Source organism: Lactuca sativa, chromosome 5 (genome assembly GCF_002870075.4).
Source record: "Lactuca sativa cultivar Salinas chromosome 5, Lsat_Salinas_v11, whole genome shotgun sequence".
In the NCBI taxonomy this organism is placed as follows: domain Eukaryota; kingdom Viridiplantae; phylum Streptophyta; class Magnoliopsida; order Asterales; family Asteraceae; genus Lactuca; species Lactuca sativa.
Genome location: NC_056627.2, coordinates 351,250,320 through 351,276,191, shown reverse-complemented (window position 1 = coordinate 351,276,191; position 25,872 = coordinate 351,250,320). Strand labels below are relative to the sequence as shown.

General features: G+C 34.8%; 3 protein-coding genes across 11 annotated transcripts; 2 read left to right on the top strand and 1 right to left on the bottom strand.

Annotated features, from left to right (window-relative positions):
- The first annotated feature begins 4,543 nt into the window (after positions 1–4,543).
- On the top strand, positions 4,544–7,694 carry LOC111878715 (uncharacterized). The gene is made up of 8 exons (XM_023875219.3): positions 4,544–4,613; positions 5,062–5,251; positions 5,375–5,474; positions 5,684–5,749; positions 6,033–6,144; positions 6,289–6,371; positions 6,545–6,606; positions 7,265–7,694. The coding sequence occupies exons 2-8, from the start codon at positions 5,103–5,105 to the stop codon at positions 7,362–7,364; spliced, it is 672 nt and encodes a 223-aa protein (XP_023730987.1). The 5' UTR covers positions 4,544–4,613; positions 5,062–5,102; the 3' UTR covers positions 7,365–7,694.
- A 1,969-nt stretch (positions 7,695–9,663) lies between these two features.
- LOC111878738 (auxilin-related protein 2) lies at positions 9,664–16,288 on the top strand. 2 transcript variants are annotated; one of them, XR_002845864.3, is made up of 9 exons: positions 9,664–11,982; positions 13,544–14,669; positions 14,775–14,919; positions 14,994–15,094; positions 15,174–15,239; positions 15,356–15,445; positions 15,522–15,698; positions 15,772–15,918; positions 16,003–16,288. XR_002845864.3 is itself a non-coding variant. In XM_023875243.3 (8 exons), the coding sequence occupies exons 1-8, from the start codon at positions 11,396–11,398 to the stop codon at positions 15,808–15,810; spliced, it is 2,331 nt and encodes a 776-aa protein (XP_023731011.2). In that variant the 5' UTR covers positions 9,664–11,395; the 3' UTR covers positions 15,811–16,288. The 2 variants fall into 2 exon arrangements, 1 of the variants encoding a protein (XP_023731011.2); XM_023875243.3 differs by having other exon boundaries at positions 15,772–16,288.
- Positions 16,289–18,193: 1,905 nt separating this feature from the next.
- Positions 18,194–23,757, bottom strand: LOC111878782 (uncharacterized). 8 transcript variants are annotated; one of them, XR_008223715.1, is made up of 10 exons: positions 23,130–23,757; positions 23,005–23,039; positions 22,830–22,916; positions 22,327–22,674; positions 22,108–22,206; positions 21,425–21,523; positions 21,232–21,344; positions 20,480–20,554; positions 20,277–20,372; positions 18,194–18,438 (listed from the first exon to the last, which is right to left on the bottom strand). XR_008223715.1 is itself a non-coding variant. In XM_023875288.2 (3 exons), exons 1-3 carry the CDS (start codon positions 21,617–21,619, stop codon positions 20,351–20,353), a joined length of 330 nt encoding a protein of 109 aa, XP_023731056.1. In that variant the 5' UTR covers positions 21,620–22,096; the 3' UTR covers positions 19,634–20,350. The 8 variants fall into 8 exon arrangements, 1 of the variants encoding a protein (XP_023731056.1); XR_008223716.1 differs by lacking the exon at positions 18,194–18,438 and adding an exon at positions 18,445–19,627; XR_006183693.2 differs by lacking the exon at positions 18,194–18,438 and having other exon boundaries at positions 19,634–20,372; positions 22,327–22,507; positions 22,594–22,674; positions 23,130–23,756.
- Positions 23,758–25,872: the final 2,115 nt, after the last annotated feature.

Sequence of the window (25,872 nt, the reverse complement as noted above, 5' to 3'; positions counted from 1 at the left end):
AGATTTCTCCAGGATTTCTCCAAGATAGCAGTTCCAACAACCCACTGACCAAGAAGTCGGTGGTGTTTCGTTGGGGGCCTGAGCAGCAGACAGCATTTGAGACCCTCAGACAGATATTGTGTGAGGTGCCGATTCTTACCCTGCCAAAGGGTGTAGAGGATTTTGTAGTCTACTGTGATGCTTTGATCACAGGTTTGGGAGCAGTGCTGATGCAGCGGGGGCATGTGATAGCTTATGCCTCTAGACAGTTGAAGCCTCACGAGGCTAACTATCTGACACACGATTTAGAGCTAGGGGCAGTGGTGTTTGCCCTCAAGATTTGGCGACATTACCTATATGGGGTCCGTTGTACCATTTACACGAATCACAAAAGTCTAAGGTACCTCATGGATCAGTCGAATCTAAACATGAGACAACGTCGGTGGTTAGATGTGGTAAAGGACTATGATTGTGAGATCCTTTATCATCTGGGCAAGGTCAATGTAGTGGCCGACGCCCTAAGCTGCATGGCAATGGCGGCTCCGATCAGGGATATTTGTCTGAGGATGACGGTGATTACTCCATTATTGGAGCATATTAGAGAGGAATAGGTTGAGGGCCTAAAGGAGGAGAGGCAGAAGTGTGAGAGGAAAGTGGGCTGGGTAGCTTCTTTCGATTATGACAATCGAGGATTGTTGAACCTTTATGGGAGGGTTTGGGTGTTGTACTGGGGAGGAGTATGACAGGTGTTGATGGATGAGCCCCACAAGTCTCGATTCTCCATCCATCCAGGGGCGACGAAAATGTATAAAGATCTTCGACCCGATTATTGGTGGCCCTGCATGAAGCGAGACGTTTCCTAGTACGTGGAGAGATGCCTGACCTACAGGAAGGTCAAGGCAGAGCACCAGAGACCCCACGGCAAGATGCAGCCGTTAGACATTCCTGTATGGAAATGGGAGGATATCACCATGGATTTCATCACTAAGCTTCCCAGGACCGCACGTGGAGTTGATTCGATTTGGGTCATAGTGGATCGGCTGACCAAGAGCGCGTATTTCATACCGATTCAGGAGAGCATATCGGCCGAGAAGCTAGCCGATATTTATGTGCGAGAGGTAGTGGCACGACATGGAGTGCCTGTTTCAGTAGTGTCAGACCGAGACGTCCGTTTCACTTCCAGGTTCTGGAAGCGGTTTCATGACGAGATGGGTACTCATCTCCATTTCAGCACCACTTTCCACCCCCAAACGGACGGGCAGAGCGAGAGGACGATTCAGAATCTCGAGGACGTGCTTCGGGTATGTGTCCTAGTGTGACATCCCCATTTTCACGGCCAGAAAAGACCGATTTTGTTTATGCTTTGTTTGAAAATCAGAGTAACATTTTAAATAAAAGTGTTGCTCTGATTTTCAAACAAAGCATAAACAAAAATCGGTCTTTTCTGGCCGTGAAAAATGGGGATGTCACAACGTTGAACGTGTTTCGCTTTGTCACGTCCGATCGGTCAATGTGTATGTGTGTGTGTGTGGGGGGGGGGGGGAGGGGGGGATCTATTCAATGTCATCTGTGTCGGCGTTGAGGTCGATGTTAGTTTGTGCGTCGGAAACGTCAAACGAACTAGAATTGTGAGACATCTTTGATTGTGCCTCCGACGATGTTATCACCTTAATCCATTTTGGATCTTGCGTGACAATCTCCCATATTTTTTCAAACTCGAAAGCGTGCCCCATTTCGACTTGATATTGTTCCCGCACAACTTTGTATACATCAAAATCATTTGCACCACTTTGCTTTTGCGATTCTAGTCTCATGAAAATCCCATTAAACTTAGTGCACCGATGATTGAACGAAGTCCATTTGCTACTAAGCATAACGATATTGCGATATGGTCGTTTCTTCATAAGCGCGAGGAATTTGCCAAGCACAACTTCCCAAAACCCATTTCTTCGCATATCATTTCTGATGGTTGAACTCTTTGAAGTCTTGCACTATGCGTACTCCTCCTCCGGTGTCCACCGTAGTGGAGGATCTTCTTCCGTATCCGCAGCTGTCTTCCCTTTCCTTTTCCCTTTTCCTTTCCCTCTCCCTTTCCGACTACCTCCCGCTTGTGTTTCAGGAACAGTTTCTTGGAACAGTTTCTGGTGGTGGTTGTGTGGTTGTTTGTTGCATGGAAGTGAAAGCATTGAAAATGTTTTGTTGAAGATTTGCGTATTGCTGCATGTAAGGGAATGTAGGAAATTGCATTGGGGTAAGTTTGAGTTGAGTAGGTTCATATAACTTCTGTATTGTGCGAACCCCTTCAGGATGGATGTGTTTGTGTTTGGAGGCGAGGTGTTCGGGTTTAGCTCCATATTTGGTTGAAAGGAAAAGTAGTTTTTTTTTTCTTTTTGAAGGTTGAAAGTATTACAAAGATGAGAGAAAATTGTGTGTTTAAAATTATGTTTGTATGTATATTTATATGTAAAATAAAAAAAAGTTAATTTTTTTTTAGATATTGACCATTAGCCAACTGTAAAAAAAATGACCGTTTCATCTACGTTATCAATCGTTATGTGGGCAAGAGGGCAACAAAATGGATGGTAACGGACAAAAACAAAATGGGGGGGGGGGGGTGTTAGCCGTGACCACGACGTTTTGGGCTTGCCACGTCACCGTTTAGTCTAAGGTGTTGTTTGTTTTTTCTGAGGCAAAATGTATGCAGTCTGCAGACCACATCTGTAGACCTCTGCAGCAGAAGAGGTAGACCAAACGTCTGCAGTCTAAAAAAGAAGACTGTTTGTTTTTTTAACATCTGCATGCTACTAAAATAAACTAAAATCTAAATAAACTGATTTTTTTAAGCTACAAAGTGATTTTTTTAAATATATTTATGACTTTGTTATAAATAATTAACAAATCTAAATCAACTTTTATGTATTATTGTATAAAAAGTGAAAATAAAAATGATACAAATTAAAATATATATTTGATAAAGACCAACAATTTTGATCGCAAAGTTATGCCTAAACAATGTAATTAGGAATCAAAGAATTTGATATATAAAAGAAGCAGGGGTGAGCATAATAACCGAAAAACCGAACCAAAACCAAATTAACCAATATAACCGAACCATAATAACCAAACCATTTTAAAAACCGTTGGTTCGGTTTCTGATTTTTGTTAACCAATAACTAATGGTTCGGTTATGGTTTTATAGGTTAACCGAACCATTATTAATCGAACCGCTAACTTTATATTTTAATATATAAAAATTATAGATTATATATAAAATAATATAATCAAACTTATTTAAGACCCATTAAACTTTCAAAATATAATTCATTAATCCTCAATTATTAGGAGACGAATGAGCAATCAAACCATCAAAGGTTGATCATGCAGACAGACACAATATTTCAATCATGCATTAAGTTAGATTATTGATTAATGTTGTAATTCCTAATCGGCTAATTCTACAATTTGTAAACATTATTCACAAATAGTGTAATCTTCACACTCATAATCCTAATTGGAGACTTCTCACACTGTTAATCCTAATCAAAGATTGTTTTGACTTTATAGACGTATTCGAAGGATTTTTTGACTTTATAATCAAGAATTCTATGTAAGTTAAGTTTTTAGTTATTTTTTACTTTGTGATATATTAAGAATGTATTTTTTTTTTGAATTTTTTGGTTTTTTTATTTACTGTTTTTGACTTAATCAGATTGAATGTATATGGGTGATTGACGTTTTTTTTTATCCAGATAACACATAATATGAATGTTTGACTATTTTATTTTATAGTTTTTTATTTAATCGCATTGAACATGTATGAAAGTTTGGCTTTATTTTAATGTTAATATCAATTATCAATATATGAAATTACTAATGTCAATTTTTTTAATGTTTTATATTTTTATTGAATATTTTGGATTTTGAATATGACTATGTGTTATCTCACTCTGAGTATCAAATGTACATATTTTTTCTATTACTATAAGCTAGGTTATAAACATTGGCGTCGAAGACTTTTTTGTATTCTCTTTTCATTTTTTATGCCAATATACTTTCTCCATTTATATTAATTTGAACATTATGGTTAACCAATATTAACCATTAACCAAAACCGTTAACTGACAAAAACCATTAACCATAACCAATATTAACCATACCAATGACTACCAAAATGCATTAACCAATCATAATGGTTATGATTCGGTTTTTACCAATAACCGAACCAAACCGCCCCATACACACCCCTAAAAAGAAGGGGTAATGTCATAAAAAACCTTAAGTTTGGCAGAAAATATCAGTTTTACCCTTTCTAGGTTACCAAGAATTATTTTTTACGAAAAAACCCGTAAGTTTACGTATTCCCTACTTATCTACGCAAGAGGCCAGGCCCAGGAAGATCTGCCGACAAAAAACAAACACCACCTAAGTATTCATCCATCTAAGTATTCCCTACGTATTCATCTATGTGCATCCGTATTCCTTACGTATCCAAATCCCCTACGAATTCAACCCGTGATGGAGTCCTACTAAGAATACAACCCTATGCTCTACCCATATACTCATTCAACTGTGAGTTCGTGAGGGATAGACTAGAATTGTAGAAACAACAGTGTTAGGACTTCATTCAAATCATGGTAAGTGATCGATCAAATAACATTCCTTTTTTCCTTAATTAACATGCTCAGGGTTCAGTTCCTGGTTCGTTTATCCTTGACAAGAATCGTACCCGTGCATGAATCTGTAATCCAGTACTATTTCTCTGTAATCTCCATACTCGTTTGATTTCATTGAATAAGCAACGAATATGTAAATTTAAATGTATATATCATGTGCTTATAGCCACATCTGTGCAATTGTTGTTGATATCACAGTTTAGTGATTTCATAGAACATATGCGGTGGTATGGCTCGAGGATGCCAATTTTGTTCCAATTTTGTATACTCTATAGCTGCAATACATCTCTTCTGATTGATTATATATAGTCCAAGTGCTGGGGAACATAGGAAATCACACCCTATTGCCAGTTAATATTCTATTTTATTTTTCTGGTTGAAATAAAAAATACAAACTACCATTATCCAGGTTTGTGACTGTTAGAGATACTTGAAGACTGCTTGGGAAAGATGAGTACAAATGGTGCTACCACCACCAATAACAATAAGTGTAGCAACGGTGTCATGGGGTCTTCTGAGCATGGGTTGCTGCACAATGTTCTTATCTCAACAGAGTGGACTTCTGTTGAACAGTCCTTGTTGGAAGAACTGCTTGTCAAGTAAGTTAATCTTTATAAACTATAAAGTTTGATTATCTTTTTGACGTAAAGAATCATATAATTGTATTGTGATTTTCAGTCAATTGTGTCTGTAAGAATAATAGGGTATGATCTTTTATGCAGATATGCCTCGGATCGTAGAGAATTGTGTTATAGAAAAATTTCAAAGGAATTACAAGACAAAACATCACGGGATGTGGCGTGTCGTTGTCAATGGATGACTGTATGATCTCTATCTCTCTGGAACTACCTTTTTTTTTTTTTAAATATGCATTTATCATTTTGTATATGATTTATGTTGTGTATATTAATTTTTAATTGATATATAATTCTCTATTGGTATTACAACTTGTTTATATTTAAATAACAATAAACCAATGGGTAGTAGTACTATATCTGATTATATAGGCTTTGATTTTTGTATCTTTCCAGAAAAAGGAAATTGGCAAGAGAAGGAAAGACGAGGAGGGTTCATCAAGGAAGCAGAATAATAGAAAGGTATGCTTTACTTGTCTATGCCAAATGCAACAATTCTACTTGTTTCAACTCTTTCTGTTTATTATCAAATTACATATCAAAGAAAAAATGAGAATTTTTTATTTTTTTTTTGTTTTTGTCAGTTTTGGTGTATGAAAACATTAAAGAATAGATGCAAGAAATCTTGTTTGAGCCTTAGAAAAAGTGATTGTTTTTTTTTTTTTTTTTTTTTTCTTTTTTTTTTTTTTTTTAATTTGTCTTAAGACATAATTGTTCATGTTCCTTTTCTTTTTTTCATGTCCAGGAAAAAACTACAGACCAACAAGTGAAGCCATCTTCTCATGCTTCAAATCATGCCAATGGTCTTCCATCATCATCCTCTTCCATAAACAATGATGATGGCATCAATTACAAAGGTTGGTGGATTTTCTGCTTCTTGGTGGATTTTATCTGTAAAAAAAAAGGGTAAAATGTTAGGACAGACAATTTATCAATGAAGAATCTTAACAACTTTTGGATTTTGGATTTTCTTTCTTAACAAGTTTAACTGTTGCTTGCAGTTATTGATGGTGAGATAGGGAAGCTTCTTGAACAGAATGCCATGGCTTTGCATCAAATTTCTGTAAATTTTACTACTTTGAAGGTAAATTTCTAACTTTTTGTAACTTGAACCAAAATCATATGACAAAGTTCAAGGCCTTATCATGGGGCTGAAGCTTTTGCTTTTAAATTGTAAAATTGTTCATATACGTGTATTGGATTGGAATACAAGTCAACGCAATGTCTAATATGGTTGAATTTCTCTTATGTTGGCAGTTACATGAGAACATCAATCTTTTTCGCCAAGTGAGAAACAATATTGATAAAATCTCGAATGAGTAAGTCATAAGCTCTCTATGGATCTAGGATTTTCCGTGTATGCACCGTTTCTTTTTCCGTACATTACATTTTGGTCCCCGAGTATAACCATTTTTTGCACTTTTGGTCCCAAAAAGGTTTCTCTTGTAATTTTGATCCTTATGTAAGGTTCTTGTAACGTTTTAGGTCTCTGTTCCAAGTAATATAACTATTTTTGGGACCGAAATTGCAAAAATCATATGTACTTAGGGACCAAAATTAGTCATGCTACTTGGACGATGGACAAAAAACGTTACAAAAAATCAAATAAGGACCAAAGTTGCAAAGAGAAAACTTATTGAGACCAAAATTTAAAAAATCAACTGTTTCATCAACCAAAAATTGTAAATTAAATAATTCTAAAAATGATGGCACAAATTAGGGAACGGAAGAGAAAAGTAAATGGGGCAAATTTGTAAATAGTTAGGAGTTAAGGGGGGAATACCTTTGTTCCTAGACTCTATTAAGTATTTTTTTTTGTGCATTAAGTCAAAAAGAAACATCCTGTCATGTCTTTTTTTTTTTCCCTATTAGTTGTATGTAGATATGAGATATTTAGTAATATTTCGTTTGTTCCCTACTTTTTGTTTTTTATTTTAAGAAAAGTTAAAAAATCGAAAATTTTATTTATAATGGCAGGGTAAAGGACATGCCAGAGGTAATGAAGCGGATGCCACCACTACCCGTGAAGCTCAATGAGGAACTTGCCAACTCTATACTTTATCGGACGCAATCTTGAATATTTTGTTAGAAAAAATTAAAAAGAAAATCTTTTTTTTCCCAATACATCGATCTTTATTTCCTTCCCTTCAGACCCTTCAGGTTCTTGAGATTATGATCTGGAAGCAGATTGTAAGGATGAGTTCTTTTTTCTGGTTTTTGGTTATCTGGATTCTTGTTGGTTTGTTTTTGGGTTATTGAGGAGAGAATTGTGTTGGAAGGATTTTTAATCTGTGTATATATATATGATAGGGTATAACTTTAACTGTTCAACTTAGCCAGGTAGAAGTTTAAAATGAGGATATAACTTTAACTGCTTGTGTGGTTAGTTTATGAGTCAAATAGTTATTTATTTTATAAAAGGGCTAATATGGAGGATACTTTTCACTATTCTACTGATCTATGAAATATACTAGTAGAGTTTATAGACATATTTCATCAACACAAAATCAGTGAGCAAACACACATGCAGCACCAACTACCGAAACCTAATCCCAATTAACAAACTTTTTTATATACCCCTAGGAATAGAATAACGAACTTTTTTATAGGTCGACACACAATGGTACATACACTGAAAACTACTAGAATAACTACAAAGAATGGAATAAATAAAAAAGCAACCTTTTGACCACCTTCTTATATTTCCATTTCTAGTAGATCCTCTTCATCAGTACATCTATTCATTTGGGCTAATTTCTGATTTCATCCAAAGATTTATCTACTTTCCCGGATAGGTCTTTGAAAGCATGTTGGAAGAACTTTATGTGTTGCAAAAATAGATATCTATATAACTATATTGATCTAAATTGCCAACACTGTTCTCAACATACCCCTTATGGCTCAACATCTACCATTAGAGACATTTTAAACCCCCAACACAATACCTCTTGCAAACAAGCCAAGTAATTTGAGCGATCATAACATCCAAATAAACAACAACAAGGAAGAAGAGAGAAAAGAAAATCGATGTCTTGGGAAATGAGAGAAAATATATAGGGTTAAGAATATAATCTTGGTGTGGGTTATCATAAACCACATCTCATTTTACATGCACTTACGTCAAAATTATGTAGTAATACTCATTTATGTCTGCGTAGTTGAATGTTTTTGTGGGGAATGTGCAAAAACACAAGTACTCGTGAAGAAAATTGTTGATGAAAGCATTTCGTGAATAATATTTAACAAAGATGATATGATTTCAAAAAAACAAATGTAATTACATGAATAAACAATAATTAGAGAATGAACTGTGGCCTTATCGAAGAGGACACAGAGAATTATACAACCTTTGTGGTGTTTGTTTTAGAAGTGGTAAAATGTCTTTAGTCTTTTTTTGTATCTGCGGCAGAAGACGTGGATCAAAAATATTTTTCTATGCCTTCATACAAGAAGTGATAAAGAAGTCTTTTTGAGTTCTTTTGTCTTGTAGAAAACAAACGGTAAACATTTACCCAACATTTACCCGCCCGCATATGTAAGTGTCAAAAAAAAAAAGAATTTAATAAAAGTATAATGGGTATTATTACTTTCTCACTCATATAAAAAAGTCAAATATAACAGCTCACTCGCATACACATATGAAGGATAACAAACAATTAATGATGCTTTTTTTTAACGAAAAATACAAATATATATTAAACTACTCTTAAATCATTCAATATATATCCACAGTAGGACTTAAACCTTCGACCGCAAGGAGAGAGTACAACACCGGATACCGTCGGGTTAGAAGCTTTTTGGTAGCAATTAAGGATACATATACAGTTTCTTAAAGAGAAATTAAATATCTTTTTATTTCTCATTTTAATTATCTTCCTATTTCTTATCTATTTGAAATATGACAAATGTTCTCAAATATAATTAATTTTATTAAATATGACATATATTATCATTTTATATTTTATATTATATATATATATATATATATATATATATATATATATATATATATATATATATATATATATATATATAAAAGATAAATATGAAGAAATTACAAAAAGATATTTAATTTCTCTTAAAGGAATATAATAACTCGAGATAAGATAACTCGAAAACCTTATAAACAACACTTTGGGGAAATTACACGAATGATCCCTGTGGTTTGGGGTTATTTGCATAGTTGGTCCCTAAGAAGATTTTTTTAACTCGGATGATCCTTCTTGTTTGCTTTTATTGCACGTACGGTCCCAGGTCGATATAGAAAGACAGTTTTACTATTTATTTTATTTTACTTTTTGTTATTTTATTATTTTTTTATAAAAGATAATGCAAAAGGGGCCCACCTTACCCCTTATCTCTTCCAACTATTCTTTTCTTAAACAACCACCATGTACCATCATTCTTCACCTTATACCTCCACCATTCCCATCAGGAACACACCATCTTCACCCTTCTTCCACTCAATAAACACCTTCTTCATCCACCCTCTACTACCACTAACCACCCAATATAACCTTTCTCCATCTCTATTCCCACCTCCTTAATCATCCTTCATCCACCTTAACACCACCTTCATTTATTGAATCTAGCCAAAACAGAACCCACTGCACAACCATCGTCGAAGACCCTACACCACCTTCCTTTCCACCATCTTTCTCCCTGTCACCACCATTGACCCTTTCATATTGATCCCATATTCTTGTGTTACTACTGACCTGGAGTTTCAAATCAGAACAAAAAATTAGAAAGGGGAAGGAGACCTGCTATCGATTCAAGAAGATACAAAAGTGTCGATTGAATGTGAGAAAAAAAAAGAGGGAAAACAAGATCAGTTTGAGTGGTGGAGAGAAAGAAGGTGAAACTTGTGATCGACTTAGAGAGGAGTTGAGATATTTAGTATCGATCGAATGTTGAGAAAGAAAAAGGGGTCGATTTAAAGAAACAAGCAGCACCAAATCAAAACCTACATGTGAATTGTTTTTTTTTCTTAAGGGAAGTTTCGAGCAAGGGCTTTAACGAAAGCACTCTATGGCGATTGGATACTTCATAAATTCTGAACACCTCTGAAACAAATCCATGGAAGCAAAGAGATAGTAATTGAGGCTCACAAAAACCACAATTCTAGTTGCAATCGACCAGGGGGATGTAAGCGACCGTGAAAAGGCGAGAGGAAGGAAGGGTGGTGGAGGCAGCGTAGGAGATGACGATAGATAAAAGGGAAGAAAAGGAGAGGGTTATGGGTTGATCTTCAATGTTGGAGATATATAGCAAGAAGGGGAAGGATACGAGGATCATGGGGTAAAATTGGCAGTCGATGGTGGCTATAGAGATGTTTCTGGCAGGTGGGAGGAGATGCAGGTAGTAGACGCGATGCAGGTGGAAGAAGAGACAGAGTGAAGAAGAAGGGAAAGAGTCATACGACGACTTTTTTTAGAACCGGCAATTTCAGGGCATTTTTTTTAATATATGTTTGTTGTTTTTAATATATTAATAATATAAAACGGGTAAAAGAAAAGTAAAAAATATTTAATAAGGGTAATATAGTCTTTTTACTTTGAGCATTGACCAAACGCGTAACAAAAATATATAATGACTGTCCGAGTTAAAAAAGAAGTTTAGGGACCAAATATACAGATTATCCTAAACCATAAGGACCATTTGTGTAATTTACCATAACACTTTTATGAGTAGAAAGGAAGTAACGAATACTTAATGATTTTCTTTTATCTAATAGATGAACTGTTGAAAATGTCATAAGACAATAAGGTCAACACGCAAATTGACCAAAATATCATGATTTTCTCGCGAGAAAATAATACCGAATTTAAGAAACGTTATGGAGAAAGTGCCAAGATTGACACAGACGGAGGAACGACGAAGTGAAATCAAGGAGCGCACACAAAAAGAAATTCCGCCGTGAGGATCAACGGCCGTCGATTCAACCTCCGCCGCCTCCTCCTCCTCCGTTGTCCGACGCTAATTCCGGTGTCTCCATATTTGTGACGCATTGCGAGCTTTTTAACGTACATATTATATAATTTCAACGTCAATTACCTTTGCAATAGTTTGACATTTGCATTCCTGTTGCGAGACCTAGTGGATCAAATGGATGAGTTCGGTATGTTAGCGAAAGATTTTGGGTTTCGGCCTCAAGGAAAATCTGCTCCGATGAAATCGATTGGTGGAGATCGCCGGAGCCGAAATTCACCCTCATCAGCAACATTCGCTGCCGATGGGAAGGATATTTTTAACGACGTCTTTGGCGGTCCGCCTAAATACACCAACAGCAACTCGAAATCGACATCTTCAATGTCTGATTTCGATTACGATTCGATTTTCAAGGACTCTGTATCGCCTAGTAATAATGAAACTAAAACGAAACCTACGTCTTCGAATTCGCCGGTTTATGATAAGCCTGTGTATGATGACGACATTTTCGATGGATTGCCAGGGATAAAGAGCACGCCGGTATCTTCTTCTTCCCCGAGGAGGTACGATGATAACATTTTTGCATCAATGAATAGTTCACCGCCTAAACCGAGTCCACAGAGTGGTCATTTTGATGATCTATTTAGTAGTTTAGGACGAACAGAGAAGGCTCAACCGAGCAAGAATCAAAGTAATAAGAGTCCAGGTGGTTTTGATGATTTGATCCCTGGCTTCGGAAGCGGCAGTCCTGCATCTGGTACCAGGTATTATGCTTTGCTTAAGCAGTTGTTCACTTAATGCTTACTAATGAACTACTCGTTTATACATATTAATCAATTAGTTTACCTCGAGCATAAAAAGCACAATCACTAATATTATGAAAATTATTTGTACTTGGCTTTGAGATTGTATAACCATCAAGTGCCATTGATGTATTATGTATAGTTTGGTTGTCCAAGGAATCAGTCATTGAAGTTAAATCAATATTTGGTACTAGAAACCTATATGAGTAGCCGAGTAGGATTATGTATTTTAGCTTTACGAATGAAGGTATTTGTTTGTATCTAGTAGCCCCATTTGAGAACAGTGTCCTAAGCTTGTCAAAAGTTATCATATTTGCAGAACATGTTGAAATCAATGGCACAATTCTGACCAGGCACCCTGGGTTTCTCAGGTGCAGAGCCACTGACTACCCCCTTTGCATCTATGGCACAATTCTTAAAGCATTTGTTTCTTCATACTAGCTACTAGTGCATTAGATCACATGTCAGGGAATAAAGATATACTAAGCAATCTCTTTTTCTTCAGTCATCCTCCAATTAACATAGCCAACAGCACCACTATTTCTGTAGGTGAGTTAGTCTCGGTAATCTTAATCCAATATAAGTTTGTCCAATTTTCTTTACACTCCTACCTTTCTTGATAGGCTTTTATCTATAAGCAAATTTACTGAAGAAATTAATGGCTCCATTTTATTTTTCTTCATTGTTGTGCATTTCAAGAGATTGGGAACTCTTGAATAATGGGAACATGCCATGAGCTTCATGATCTGTGTGAGCTGGATGCTCCATCTTATACATAGCCCACAAGGCCATTCATCCTTGAAAATTTTATAGAAACTCCAACCAGGAAATGGTTCACTTTATGTCTTGCATTTTAAGTCATTTTAGATGGGTAATTGTACATCTTATCCATCTAGTAAGTCTTGGTTTCACAATCCTTTTGGTATTGTTCATTTTGATCTGTTGAAACCATCGGTGGTTCTAAATATATATATTTTTTTACGTTAGATGATGAACTTTCGTGTTACCAGGTTCTATATACTTCGTTCTCGAGCTGATTTTTTTTTTCTTTTTGTTAAATGTTGTACATATGTTCAAAATCAATTGGGACTCCAAATTAAAACTTTTTGTAGGTTGTAGCGACAGAACAAAGGAATACTTTCCAAGGGATTTAAGAATTTCATAAACATGGTTGGGGGGATATATTAATCATCTTTTGCATACACTCACATCTCCCTAGATATAGAAGATCGGTGTGAAATTTGAACTATCTCAAAATCATGACACCAAATATGAGTTTGTTGGTGAGTGTTGCAAGACTGTTAATCATCTTAACTGCTATCGATGATTTATGTTTTAACTGATATAATTATGAGAGTGTAAGTACGCAACATGTAAATTCTTTTGTTTCACGTAAGTTTCTGATAAAAGTATGAAAGTGCATTAACATGGTTATCTATTTTCATACTTTTAGTTGTATGAGTAGTCAAAGATATTGGTGACAGATGAATAATCTGAGCTGGGTATTATACTTTTGTAACAGATGGAATTCAGATCCAAGCCCAAAATCAGCTATCAAAAGAAAGGAAAAATCCAATGCAACAGATGACCCATTTGCAGTGCTAGAATCTATGTCAACCCCTGTTGCTTCAGCTTCATCCCAGGGTCTTTTCACAGATCCACTAGAAGAGATAAGCAGAATTAGTAAATCCAAGAGCACAAAAAAAGGTGGGGATGTGTTTGGTGACATAGACTCCCTTAATGGTTTGAATAAATCTTCTTCACCTTCATCCACAAAGGAGACAAATAACAGGGGAAAGGGTTCAGAAGAAGGCTCCAGTATAGGCAGTGCACGAAGCTCTATAGAAGAATCATTCTCACAGAAGTCACCTTTTGAGGATCATCAAAGCGTCTTTGACATGCCAGCTGTTTCTAGAAACTCTCCCACATCACATACCGAGACAAACTCTCAGGCGGGCCCATCCCCAAAATCAGAACATGGCGATGACATATGGCTGACTGTGTCAGAGATCCCTCTGTTCACAGCGGTTACTAAAGCTCCACCACCTTCAAGACCCCCTCCTCCTATACCAAGTCCAAGGCAATCATCTTCTCCGTTAGATGAGCTTGAAGGTTTTGTAAGGGAAAAGGAACACACGAATGCTTCTAGAAGTAAAGAAGAGGAACAAGAGAAAGAGAGGGTGAGGGAGAAAACCAGACAAGCTGTAGAGAGGGCTACAAGGGAAGCTCGTGACAGAGCTGCATCTGAAGCTCGGTTAAAATCGGAAAGAGCTGCTGTTCAGCGAGCTCAAGCTGAGGCTCGTGAGAGGGCGGCTGTTGAGGCTAAGGGAAGAGCAGAAAGAGCTGCTGCTGAAGCCAGAGAAAGGGCTTCAGCAGAAAAAGCCGCTTCAGAGGCCAAAGAGAAAGAAGCACGTGAGAAAGCTGCTGTTGCAAAGGCTCAAGCAGAAGCAAGACGTCGAGCAGAGCGTGCTGCTGTTGAAAGGGTCACTGCCGAGGCTCGTGAGAGAGCCGCTGCAGAAGCTCGAGACAGGGCTGCTGCCGCTGCCACCGCCGCTAAGGTGAATCAACAAAAGAATGATAACGATCTTGATTCCTTTTTTAACATGGGTTCCCGACCAAACAGTGTGCCAAAATCAAGGACATCTTCTGTGAGTAGCAAATGATATACATTTTTTTTTTTTTTTTATAAAATAAGTAATATTTAGGAAACGATTGTTGGTTATGATTATCTGGTGTATGTAATAAATACATAGGACTCTGCAACTGATCCACTATCTCAGGAGAGACGAGCACCAGAAGTGGCCCACAGGGCTTCTTCCAGTGCTGGAGCTCCTTCCAATGTAAGGAAAACATCTCCCACCACCAATTTTGTTGATGATCTTAGCTCAATTTTTGGAGGTATAATTTCATTACAAGTTAGCTCTGTGAGGGAAAAACTTTTGACTAACACTGAAGCGTTGTTATTCAAAAAGCTGCTACGCCAGGTGTAGAATTCCAAGATGTTGAAGGGGGGGAAACTGAGGAACGAAGAAGAGCTAACATGGAAAGAGACCAACGCATCGAGGAACGAGTGGTAACATATTTTCATGATTTATTTTCAATGACATTATCTGAAGTGGAATGAAGAATGTACATGTGGTTTTTGTTTATAGGCTAAAGCACTGGCTGAAAAAAATGAGCGAGATATGCAATCTCAGAAGGAACAGGAAGAAAGACAAGTGAGTATTGTATTTGTATTGTGCACACGTACACATCTCCTATTTTATTTTGTTGCATCTTTATTTGGTTTTCTGACTCTCTGTATAACCTTTGAATGGTGTGTTTATCTCAACAGAGGATTTCTGCAACTTTAGATGTTGAAATCAAGCGTTGGGCTGCAGGGAAGGAAGGAAATCTGCGAGCAATGCTATCAACATTACAATATGTATATGTCTCCTTATCTAACTTTTTTTTTTTTTATTAAGAAATAAGACATCTTAATTCTGAGATTTCCATTCCAGGTTCTTTGGCCTGAATGCGGTTGGCAGGCTGTTTCATTGACTGATTTGATCAGTGGTGGGAGTGTTAAAAAAGCATATAGAAAGGCTACTTTGTGTATCCATCCTGATAAAGTGCAGCAAAAAGGAGCTACTCTTCAACAGAAATATGTTGCCGAGAAGGTTTTTGACCTCCTTAAGGTACTCTACTGTTACCCTATTTTCTGATATGCTTCTATTATACTTGGATTAACATTAACATGAATGATATTAGGAGGCTTGGAACAAGTTCAATTCAGAGGAGCTCTTTTAGTCTCTCATACAGTTAATCCGTAAAATATATACACAATCTTCACGTGAGCTGGGATATCATTGTACATGTATGTGTGTTCATTGTTGCATATTGATCGTATGCAAAAAGGTGATGCTATCTCTTCTTCCTTTTTTTAAACTTTTTTTGCATCTCTTTCGAGATTCTGGTGTTAATTTTCATATAAATCTTCAGGTACATTTCTTCTTGGATTTCATTTTTTGTTTTTCTAATTTAATTGTATAATTTTTCCCCCTTTTAGTCCTATTCTTTTGTTCATCGATTGACCTAGGATGATAGAGATTACTAATTCCATAGGATGGATAGCTCTTTATTTCTTTTATTTTGTTATTCAATTTATATGGATTGTTCATATCATCAGTTAACACGAATTTTATTGTAAGGCATGTACTTTTAAAATCAACATTTAAGAGTTTATGTTATAAATTTAAAATCAGATAAAGGGATTTGGTTATCAAAACTCAATTTCTGTTTACGTCATGGGATCATTGATTATATAGACTTCTGATAAAAATTATTAAATATTAATATAAAAAAATTAAATCGACTAAAAAAAATGCAATTTGACTTGCAATTTATAATAATGTCGTACATTTTGCAAGTGCTAAGTAATGATGAATAAAGTTAACAAATTAAAATCAACTTAACCTATCGTCATTCTTTGTATCTTACTCAAAACTAAATTCATAATAATGATAATCCTATGGGACAAGTTTTTTAAACCGAAAGATTTTTAACACAAGTGCTCAAAAGATACTGGTTTTTTAGATCCCGGTTAAATTCCAAAACATTTCTTTGCAAGATGATTATTGTGACTAAATAATCAGTTAGTTTAAATACGTATCAATAACTAAGATTATTTTCACATCTGTTTTCAATAACTGGCTTTCTGTATTGCTTCTTTATTTATAGAGCTTTTGCTAAAATTAATTATCAATCCGTATCGGCATTACACAATCCGTAAGGTTGTATGGGTCGTGGGTCGGCATATGGGCACACACATTTTGTGAACGGCCGTTGTTAATAATTAGATAATTCAGGATGACCAACTTTTTAATTAGTTATCACCAAATGACCATGCGATTTGCAAATAATGGTATGCAAGTTTCCAAAACACCTTTCTAACAAAGGTGATAAAAGGGAACTCGTGGATAACTTGCGGTTTAATGTGTGGTTTCTCATGAGTAGGCTCCCCCGTGACTAATTTCAATCTTTCCTCATGCAACTTTCCCACCATGTTAACGAAAAGTAGTTCGATGATAGTCAACCAAGTACCCCCTTTCGCCAAATCCCATATTTTTAGTCTTCTACAATTAGGTTGAGTTTCAACGAAATGGACCAAACTTTCTTGGAATAAATTAACAATATTAACGACTAGGAAAATTACTAACAGTTGCAATACCAAACTTCCTACTTTTCAAGTGGTTTGACTACTTCAAACAGTTCAGTGACTTCGAGCCCACCACCAGCTTTGTACATTCAATCGTCGAATAAGCCAATTTATGTTTGTTACCCAGATGTTCATCTTGATCCCGAGATGACTATGAAAGCATGTTGGGGGGATTTTAGGTGTTGCAAAAAATGGATGTCACTATATCTATATGGATCCTACGTACCTAGACTATTATGAAAATGCACCTTGCAGTAATCATTAAGGTGCTGTTTGTTTAAAAAAAAATTTAAAAAAAAACAATCTCTTCTAACCATTTATTGTTGCGCCGCGCAGCACACGTGCAACACTCGACTCTTCGCATCTGTTTGTTTTTCAGAAGATTTTTGACTTAAAAACTGCTACGCGTGTGCTGCGTGCCGCAAAACTTGACCCTCTGCTTCAAACCTCTTCACGTCTTACTTTAACTTATTGCACAAGTCTACAAATGTTAAAAAACAAACAAACTTTTTATTATATACTGCAGCCGTTTGGTCCCCCTCTTCTGCTACAAAGGGTTGCAAAGACGGTAGAAGCCTTCATACATTTTCACTTCTAAAAAACAAACGGCACCTGAGTGTCCAACTTCCTGCTTGCCAAACTCCACAACCTCTACAACTTTCTTGGAAGATACACTACGGTGTCAATACCTACAACATACCCCTCAGAGAAAGAAGGTTGTTACCTATGAAATTTAGGCTATCGTATATTAGCTCGTGGATAATTCGCACCAACGGATTTCCAACAGAATACGGACAACATAAAATCACTGACGGAATATGGACAAAAGTGAGTTTGATCTGATTTAACCAATTTACTGGAAACCGTTATCAACGAAATTGCAATGTAATAGAGATGAAATGTGGTTGACCTTGTTTAACCTTTTTACCAACGGAACCTTTTACCAATGGAATTTCTATCACTAATACGTCGGTAATTTTAATTTATTTTAAAAAGGTTGAAAACTTTTAAAACATTACAGTAAAAATGTCAAATACATACAGTTGTCTCATACAATTACAAAGTTTTTACATACATAAAGCTAAGAAATATCACCGGATGGATTACAAGACACATTGAATTGTCTTTTAGACATCTCCATTTGTTCTTGTAATTGCTCTTGTACTTGTCGCACGTTAGAAACTTCCTCACAAAACCTTATCACCTAAAAAATGATAAGACTGCCATATATAATTGGTAAATATACTTAACTTTTAAACCATAATGACAATATACTTTAGTTTATTATAAATTCAGTTCATAATACCAACATACTACTTAACTTTTAAAACATATGTACTTTCATTTATTATCAATTTAACTCATCATAACAACATACTACTTTAACTTTTAAACCATAATATCAATTTACTTTAGCTTATTATAAGAACATGTTATCAATTTAATCCATAATAACAACATGTTGCGGAACTTTTAAACCATAACAGCAATGCATTATAGTTTATTAAATAACATGTTATCGATTTAATCCATAATAGTAACATACCACAAAACTTTCCAGATTTGAATGCTCTCCCTGAAAGTATCTCTTTACTTAGCCATACTGTGTATCAAAAACATGCTTTGGCCGGGGATTGAACCCTGACCAAAGCTTTTGGGGGCAGGGGCAATCGACTTTCCACTTTGGCTGCTAAGCCTCATTAAAAAACATGGTATTTCAAATGCTTTTGACTTAAATGTTTTCCATTTCCTAATTATTATTATTATTTTTGTAATCTAACGCTCGGAAAATGAAGAAAATGTTGGTAATGTTTAGGTAATTAGCGGAAAAGACAACACGTAAATGTTTATATGAGAGAGGTATACATATAGGTTTGTTCATAGATTGAGCAATCATATATGATTAGGACAGTTGGTGACGGAAGAGGTGGTGGCGGTGGTATAAGTGGCGGATGTAGCAGTAGCGGGGTCGGGTGGTGGCGGAGGAGAAAGGAACGGACAACGCTATATAATCATTTATGATTATAACTTACCCGTCGCACCAGTACGCTAGAGAGTTAGAACAACAGATGTGAAATATGGTTGAATCTCAAGAGTGACCTCCTAACAGATGGCTCATTTTTCTTAATCCTCATATAAAAACACCACTGATTTTTAAATTCTTTCCAAGAAAAACAACGAAAGATGAAAAAAAATATATATTACTCAGAAAAACCATAGAAATAGTTTATAACATAAAGTCAATTCTGGATTTATAGATCCATATCGACTCTTTCTTATTAGAGACGGCTTTAGTCAACATAACAAGGACATCAGCATCCAATGCAACATCATTCAACTTTGTAGAGGTCAGATCGTCTAGGAATTGGAAGAGTTTACATCATTCAACTTTATAGAGGTGAGTCAGATCTGTCGTTTCAGCAACAAAGTTTTACATCATTACAAACAAGTAGTCTCCTATTAATAGGAATCGCTGAAAAAGTATTCCAACCCAAAATACAATTCAAAGTCAATATTAGGGCTAAATGTGAAAGTATTGAAACCTTACAGAGTCTTAATATGGTAAGTAATATGAAAAAACAAATAAAAGAAAAATATCTTAATAGGTTGTGAGGGTAGAAACAGAAGTCATTCTACTTCGCTGAAACCATGTAATAAATTTTGAATAGTGTTGTAGTTTGTGAGGGTAGAAACAGAAGTCATACAAGCATTGGATTTTTTAAGCAAGTTGTGCAATGGGTTGTTGAGTAGTTCCACCAGCTAAGAAAAGGATTCACACATTCCGACAGAATTGGAATTCGAGATTCCTTTTCAAGACATGTTTGACTGACAAGACATGTTTGAAAATCATAGCTATGAATTAGAATTGTGGATTCCGGTGGATTTGGAATTCAAGATTCCATTCAATGGTGCATTTGGTCTGTCCAATTCCTTCGAATTTCATATTTGATGGACTTGAACCATTCATAGGGGCCGGTGGAAGGATTTCAGTTACATTCTTCCTTTTTTATTAAATGACCAAAATTCCTTTTGTTATATAGTTAGATAGAGGGAGGACCTTTGATAATGCAAAGAGTTGAGAGTGCATGCCGTTTTGATCACAGTTTAACTTTGGACTTGATCTTTCCATTATTAGAGAGAGGAGATCACTGACCTGTGAGGAGAAAAATGGTTTATTTCAAATATTAGCAAAATATTGTGTGAATGATTAAAAACACAAAAAAAGTAACAATTAAGTTTAGGTTCATCCCTGGCACCAACCTTGTTAAAAAAATGAATGATTACTTTCAAGTAAAATGATTTTTTCCCCTTATCTTCATCTTCCCAATCTCCTTACTCATAAATCATAAAAACCAAACCACACTCAATCAAAACCCAAAACTTAAACCAAAATCAAGATCTAAAAAATCTAACCTCATAATCTTTTTATTTTGATGCTCATGTTTTTTTTTGCAATTTGTTGGTACCCCGGATCTTCATTTTGTTTTAGTTTTAGTTTAATCTTTGGTTTTAAGGTGGAGATTGAGGAATTTTATTATGGTTAGGTGATGAAGGAGAAAGAGATAGAGGCTAAATAGTAATTTTACTTGGACTTCATGGACAACTTGTAACACCATCAACGTTAGGGACAAACCTTCCAAAAAAGCTATACTTTATAGACCACTTGTGCAACAAATGAAACATCTAGGGACAAAATTGTAATTTACTCTATAAATAATAGGGACATGTGACCTGGCAATAACCAAGATCAAAGTTGTAGAAAGAGTAAGCCAACAATAGATCATGCAAAAGGCGAATTTTTGGATTATCATCACCCTCATGGAAACGACAATGACCTGTCAATCCTTACCATTAAAAAAAATACTTAAATTTTTTTAAAGAAAAAAAAACAAAAATTTTAAATAATTTGAAATGTATGGTACTTTTCACACCAAATCTTTCTCTACAAGATAAAATTGCAATAAATATAATATGTTGGGAGAAAGAAAATTGAAGGGCAAAATAGTTATTACCTGCCATTGATTTTTTTGAAAGTCATGTACTCTGATGTTTTAACCGAGACAATATACCACCTCTCTGCATATGTCGAATCGTATAAATAAGATCCCAATAAAAATTCCCAAACCTGGAATTACATGTCATTAACAGATTCAGTTAAAATTAGCCAAAAGGGTAAAAGCGTAAATTGTACCAAACTATATAAACCTCTTTTCGCAAGCTGTATTCCACCTCCCCAAAAAATATTCTCTTTTTTAAAGCATTAGGATCCATGACTAGGCCTTCATAATCCAAGAAGTTTGACCACTGTATAACATATATAGAAATAACATTACTTAATATTTTTCTATTAACTTTAATGAGTATACAAAATTGCATCGAAAAGCAACGTACTTTACTCATTTTACCAATTTAGGCAATGTAAACTATTTTTTACACATAACAATGCAAGTATTTTTTTAACCCATAATAGCAACATACTTACAATTTTTTACCAATAGAAGCAATGTACTTTGTTTTTTATTAATCAATATTGGCATATTGCTATTATTCGTAAAGATCATAAGAGTATTGGCATAATGAGTGCAGAATTGTAAGTATGATATGATTGGTTAAAAATTGCTATCGTTGGTAAAAATAAAGTATATTTCCTATATTGGTAAAAAAGAATGAGGCATGTTGCTATTTCCTGAAATTTACCCTAAAAAAATAAACTAAAAACAAATGTGAGTTCCTCTTCAACCACCAAAGGATGCTTTAGCGATAATTTATCAAACTGCCAAAATAAATGAAAAATTATTTTGTCATGAGAGTAACAAATATATGAGAGAAAAGCCTGATTACTTTTTATTGAAAGTAGCTTTTCTTAATTATAAATTTCACATCAATACCTTTTAATTTAAGTGAACTTTTAACGTAAAAAAGAAAAGAAGGGTTATGAAACTTTAAGACATCATTATCCAGGTAGCACTTTATCAGTGCAGCACATACTGAAAAAAGAAAAGAAGGGTTATGTAAGGAACTGTAAACAACTTTTTTTTCCTAAATTCAGTTGGATATGCGAACACATCAGATGTTGTAAGAAAGATTTAAAGTACAGATTCAAGAACCTGGATGGAAATATATAAAGGAAAAAGGCAGAATTTTTTGGGAACTACAGGGGGCATTTTGAGAGGCAGCTGGGCCAATTGTTTCTCCTCCTTTCATTTTGACCATAATTTTGACTTTGGGTATTTTTTAAGTAGCAATACTAACAATTTGTCCCACATAGCATAGGATATGAATTCTAGCCTGAAAGATTCAATAATATCACACAGAATATATTCTTTAAAGTATCGAAAGCTAAAAGTGCTGAAGAAAGTTTTGTAAACTGTTACCCTTAAGTAGTTCTTGCCTCTTCACATTGTTAAACAGTCTTTTCTCTCATACCACCAGATGACTTCACTGCATTTATAACACTGCAATAACCACACACTAATAGAACATCAACAAGCCTTACTTATTGAAAAATACATAAATTTATCATATACTCTATTATGTAATCATGGAACACAGTAGGTCACAACTCCGCCATGTCATCCAACAGTTTCAAGTTGAGACTGCTTATACTTACACATCCAATGGATAGAAGTTAATTTCAAGACTTCCAACAGCAACACTTGCAATCAGGTTTTCATGGGACACTGCTACATCCCCCTTACTATGTAGGGAAAGGAATAAGTAGAAAGAAAAGATTCAACTTTGGTATACTTGAAAAGAAAAGGCATAAGTGAATAAAAAGTAGAAACCTTCCGTGTCCCATTGCACTTCACCGCATCCGAAGCTGCAAGATTGGGCATTAACTGCAGTTTAATACATTTGAAGCATAAAGAAAGATGATTTAAAAACTTTGAGAATATAATAGGGGACAAACCAAGGGTGTCATATAAAAGGACAAGGATGTATGAAATGCATGCATGATCAACAACTAGCCACTCTGGTCTGTTGATAAAGTATAGACTAATAAGGGATCCTGCTGCTGCAATGTTATACATTTGAACTTATAAGACACAATATAACAAGGAGAAATTGTACCCTTGTTCTACCACTACCACAGCAACAAATTCAGTAACTATGGTGATGAAATGTAGAGCAAAACAAGAGGGTTTACATAGAATTGAAATCTAGATGATGATTGAACAAACTACTATCAATTCCTAACCTTCGTGAGTGTCCTTCAAAACATAATCCACATTAACCCCATGTGTAAAACGCATCAACCACTCATGTCTCTAATTTGACAATCTTCTCCTATTAATACTAATTTCGTTTAGAGTTTTTAGAAAGCTAACTACATAGATGCATACTCACATTTAATAAATTACTTGATAGCCAAACCACCATAATTCCTCTATGGATATGCATCTTAGAGAGAGAGTTACCAGTAAAAAACTCCCTGACTAAGAAGGTGATGTGGTGTTGCACCTTTTTATTTTTCTAAGAGACTATCAAACAATGAAAAAAGAAAAAAGAGTAGTTACATTTGTCAAATAATGAAAAAAAAAATACAAGCCACAATTTTCAACATACGTTTCATTGCCACATCAAACCCTCCAAGAGAAGCATATCGCATGTGTCTGAAGAGGGTAATAACGTAAAACAAATTTATAATTCGAGGTAAAATCCTATAATTAGTAAAAATGGATTAATAGGTTAGATATCAAAAGTATAGTGCTATATGAGAGAGTATAAAACTATAATCCATAAGAATTTAATCATACAATGTCATACCTGAAAAAAAAAACATTAAAAAAATAGGGACATTGAAAGCATAATGCTATAACTGAAAGTTGTAGTGCTACTATTAGGTAGGTTTTTCAAAGCATAATGTTTTAACAAGAAAAGCTTAAAATAAAATGCTATTTGTAACAAAAATCAAACAAGTTTTCAATGTACAATGCCGTAATAGGAAAAAAAATTGAAAGTAAAATCCTATAGACAGTAACCAATATCAAAAATCTTTAGATTTTCAAAGTAATATCAAAGTACAATATCTTAGAAGGAAAAAAAATTATAATTTAACAGGTTAAATTGTAAATTTATAACTTTTGAACTGCAATGTCTTCATAAACCATTTATCAAAGAACAATATCTAAATAGGGGAAAAAGGTAATCAAGTGTAGATTTTCAAAATGAAATGACTTAAGACAAAAAGTATATTATCTTAATAGATTTGATACTGAAAGTATAATGCTATATATGAAATTATAATGCCACAACCGGTTCGATTTTCAAAGAAAATTTTCTAATAGCAAAATAAATAATATATAATAATTTAAACTGGTAACCATAATCAAAGTGCATTGTCTTAATAAGAACGTAAAATTAAAATGTCCTAATGGGAAAAATTAAAATGACAATCACTCACAGATAGGTCCCTTCATGGGACACTAATATAGCAACGCTTTTTTCATTATTACACTATTAGACAATTTGCATCCATATTAATTATTAAGTAAGTAGAGTTTGGTTTTGTACCTTTGACAATTTAGTGACCACTGGCTTTTTTTTTCCAAATTGCTAGGAGCTCTTGACTGCTTTGGTTGTCCTATTAACATAACCATGAAAATAAGATGTGTCAGATGATAATGATTGATACATGTAAAAACAACATAAATTCGGATTGGTTATGCAACTTTACAATCTTCATATACTTATGTCAGCAAAAAACCAAGGTAGCCCTACAAACTTGATAATTCTAATCTTGAAAAAGATATTAGTTTCATCCTTATTTTCATCTGAAAACTGCAATTCCAAGTGATCCATTACTAATTAAGGATGATACAGGAATTTAAGCATCAAAAAGATTTTATACAAGTTGTAACAACTAAAATAAGTTGTTGAGTAGTTCCACCAGCTAAGAAAAGGAATCGCGGATTCCAACAGAATTGGAATTCAAGATTCCTTATCAAGACATGTTTGATTGACAATTAAGACAGAATTCAGTTCTGTCGGATTTCTTGAAGTATCATTTTTGAAAATCGCAGCTATGAATTAGAATTGTTGATTCCGGTGGAATTGGAATTCAATATTCCATTCAATGGTGCATTTGGTTAAAAATTTGGACCGGATTCAACTCTGTCAAATTCCTTCGAATGTGATATTTGATGGATTTGAACCATTCATAGGGGCCGGTGGAAGGATTTCAGTTACATTCTTCCTATTTTATTAAACGACGAAAATACCCTTGTTCTATAGTGAGATAGAGGGAGGACCTTTGATGATGCAAAGAGTTGAGAGTGCATGCCTTTTTTTATCACAGATGGATCTTTGGACTTGATCTTTCCATTAAAGTAAGAAAACACCAGAAAGCTTATGATTTATCTTTCATGATTGATGAACAACATTATTAGTGAGAGGAGGAGATCACTGTCCTTTGCGGAAAAAAACTGTTTATTTCAAATCTCCTTACACATAAATCATAAAAACCAAACCACACTCAATCAAAACCCAAAACTTAAACCAAAATCAAGATCTAAAAAATCTAACTTCAAAATCTTTCTATTTTGATGCTCATGTTTTTTTTTGCAATTTGTTGGTACCCCGGATCTTCATTTTGTTTTAGTTTTAGTTTAATTTTTGGTTTTAAGGTGGAGATTGAGGAATTTTATTATGGT

What these genes read in the sequence shown, in the direction of transcription:
- LOC111878715 (XM_023875219.3), top strand. Translation starts at nt 5,103, where the DNA reads ATGAGTACAAATGGTGCTACCACCACCAATAACAATAAGTGTAGCAAC. An exon ending in GTCGTTGTCAATGGATGACT is followed by an intron (nt 5,475 to 5,683) that starts GTATGATCTCTA and finishes GTATCTTTCCAG; the next exon opens with AAAAAGGAAATTGGCAAGAG. An exon ending in GGAAGCAGAATAATAGAAAG is followed by an intron (nt 5,750 to 6,032) that starts GTATGCTTTACT and finishes TTTCATGTCCAG; the next exon opens with GAAAAAACTACAGACCAACA.
- LOC111878738 (XM_023875243.3), top strand. Translation starts at nt 11,396, where the DNA reads ATGGATGAGTTCGGTATGTTAGCGAAAGATTTTGGGTTTCGGCCTCAA. An exon ending in TCTTAGCTCAATTTTTGGAG is followed by an intron (nt 14,920 to 14,993) that starts GTATAATTTCAT and finishes TTATTCAAAAAG; the next exon opens with CTGCTACGCCAGGTGTAGAA. An exon ending in TGCTATCAACATTACAATAT is followed by an intron (nt 15,446 to 15,521) that starts GTATATGTCTCC and finishes TTTCCATTCCAG; the next exon opens with GTTCTTTGGCCTGAATGCGG.
- LOC111878782 (XM_023875288.2), bottom strand. Translation starts at nt 21,619, where the DNA reads ATGAGTAAAGTACGTTGCTTTTCGATGCAATTTTGTATACTCATTAAA. An exon ending in AATACAGCTTGCGAAAAGAG is followed by an intron (nt 21,345 to 21,424) that starts GTTTATATAGTT and finishes ATGTAATTCCAG; the next exon opens with GTTTGGGAATTTTTATTGGG. An exon ending in TTCAAAAAAATCAATGGCAG is followed by an intron (nt 20,373 to 21,231) that starts GTAATAACTATT and finishes TTCTCCTCACAG; the next exon opens with GTCAGTGATCTCCTCTCTCT.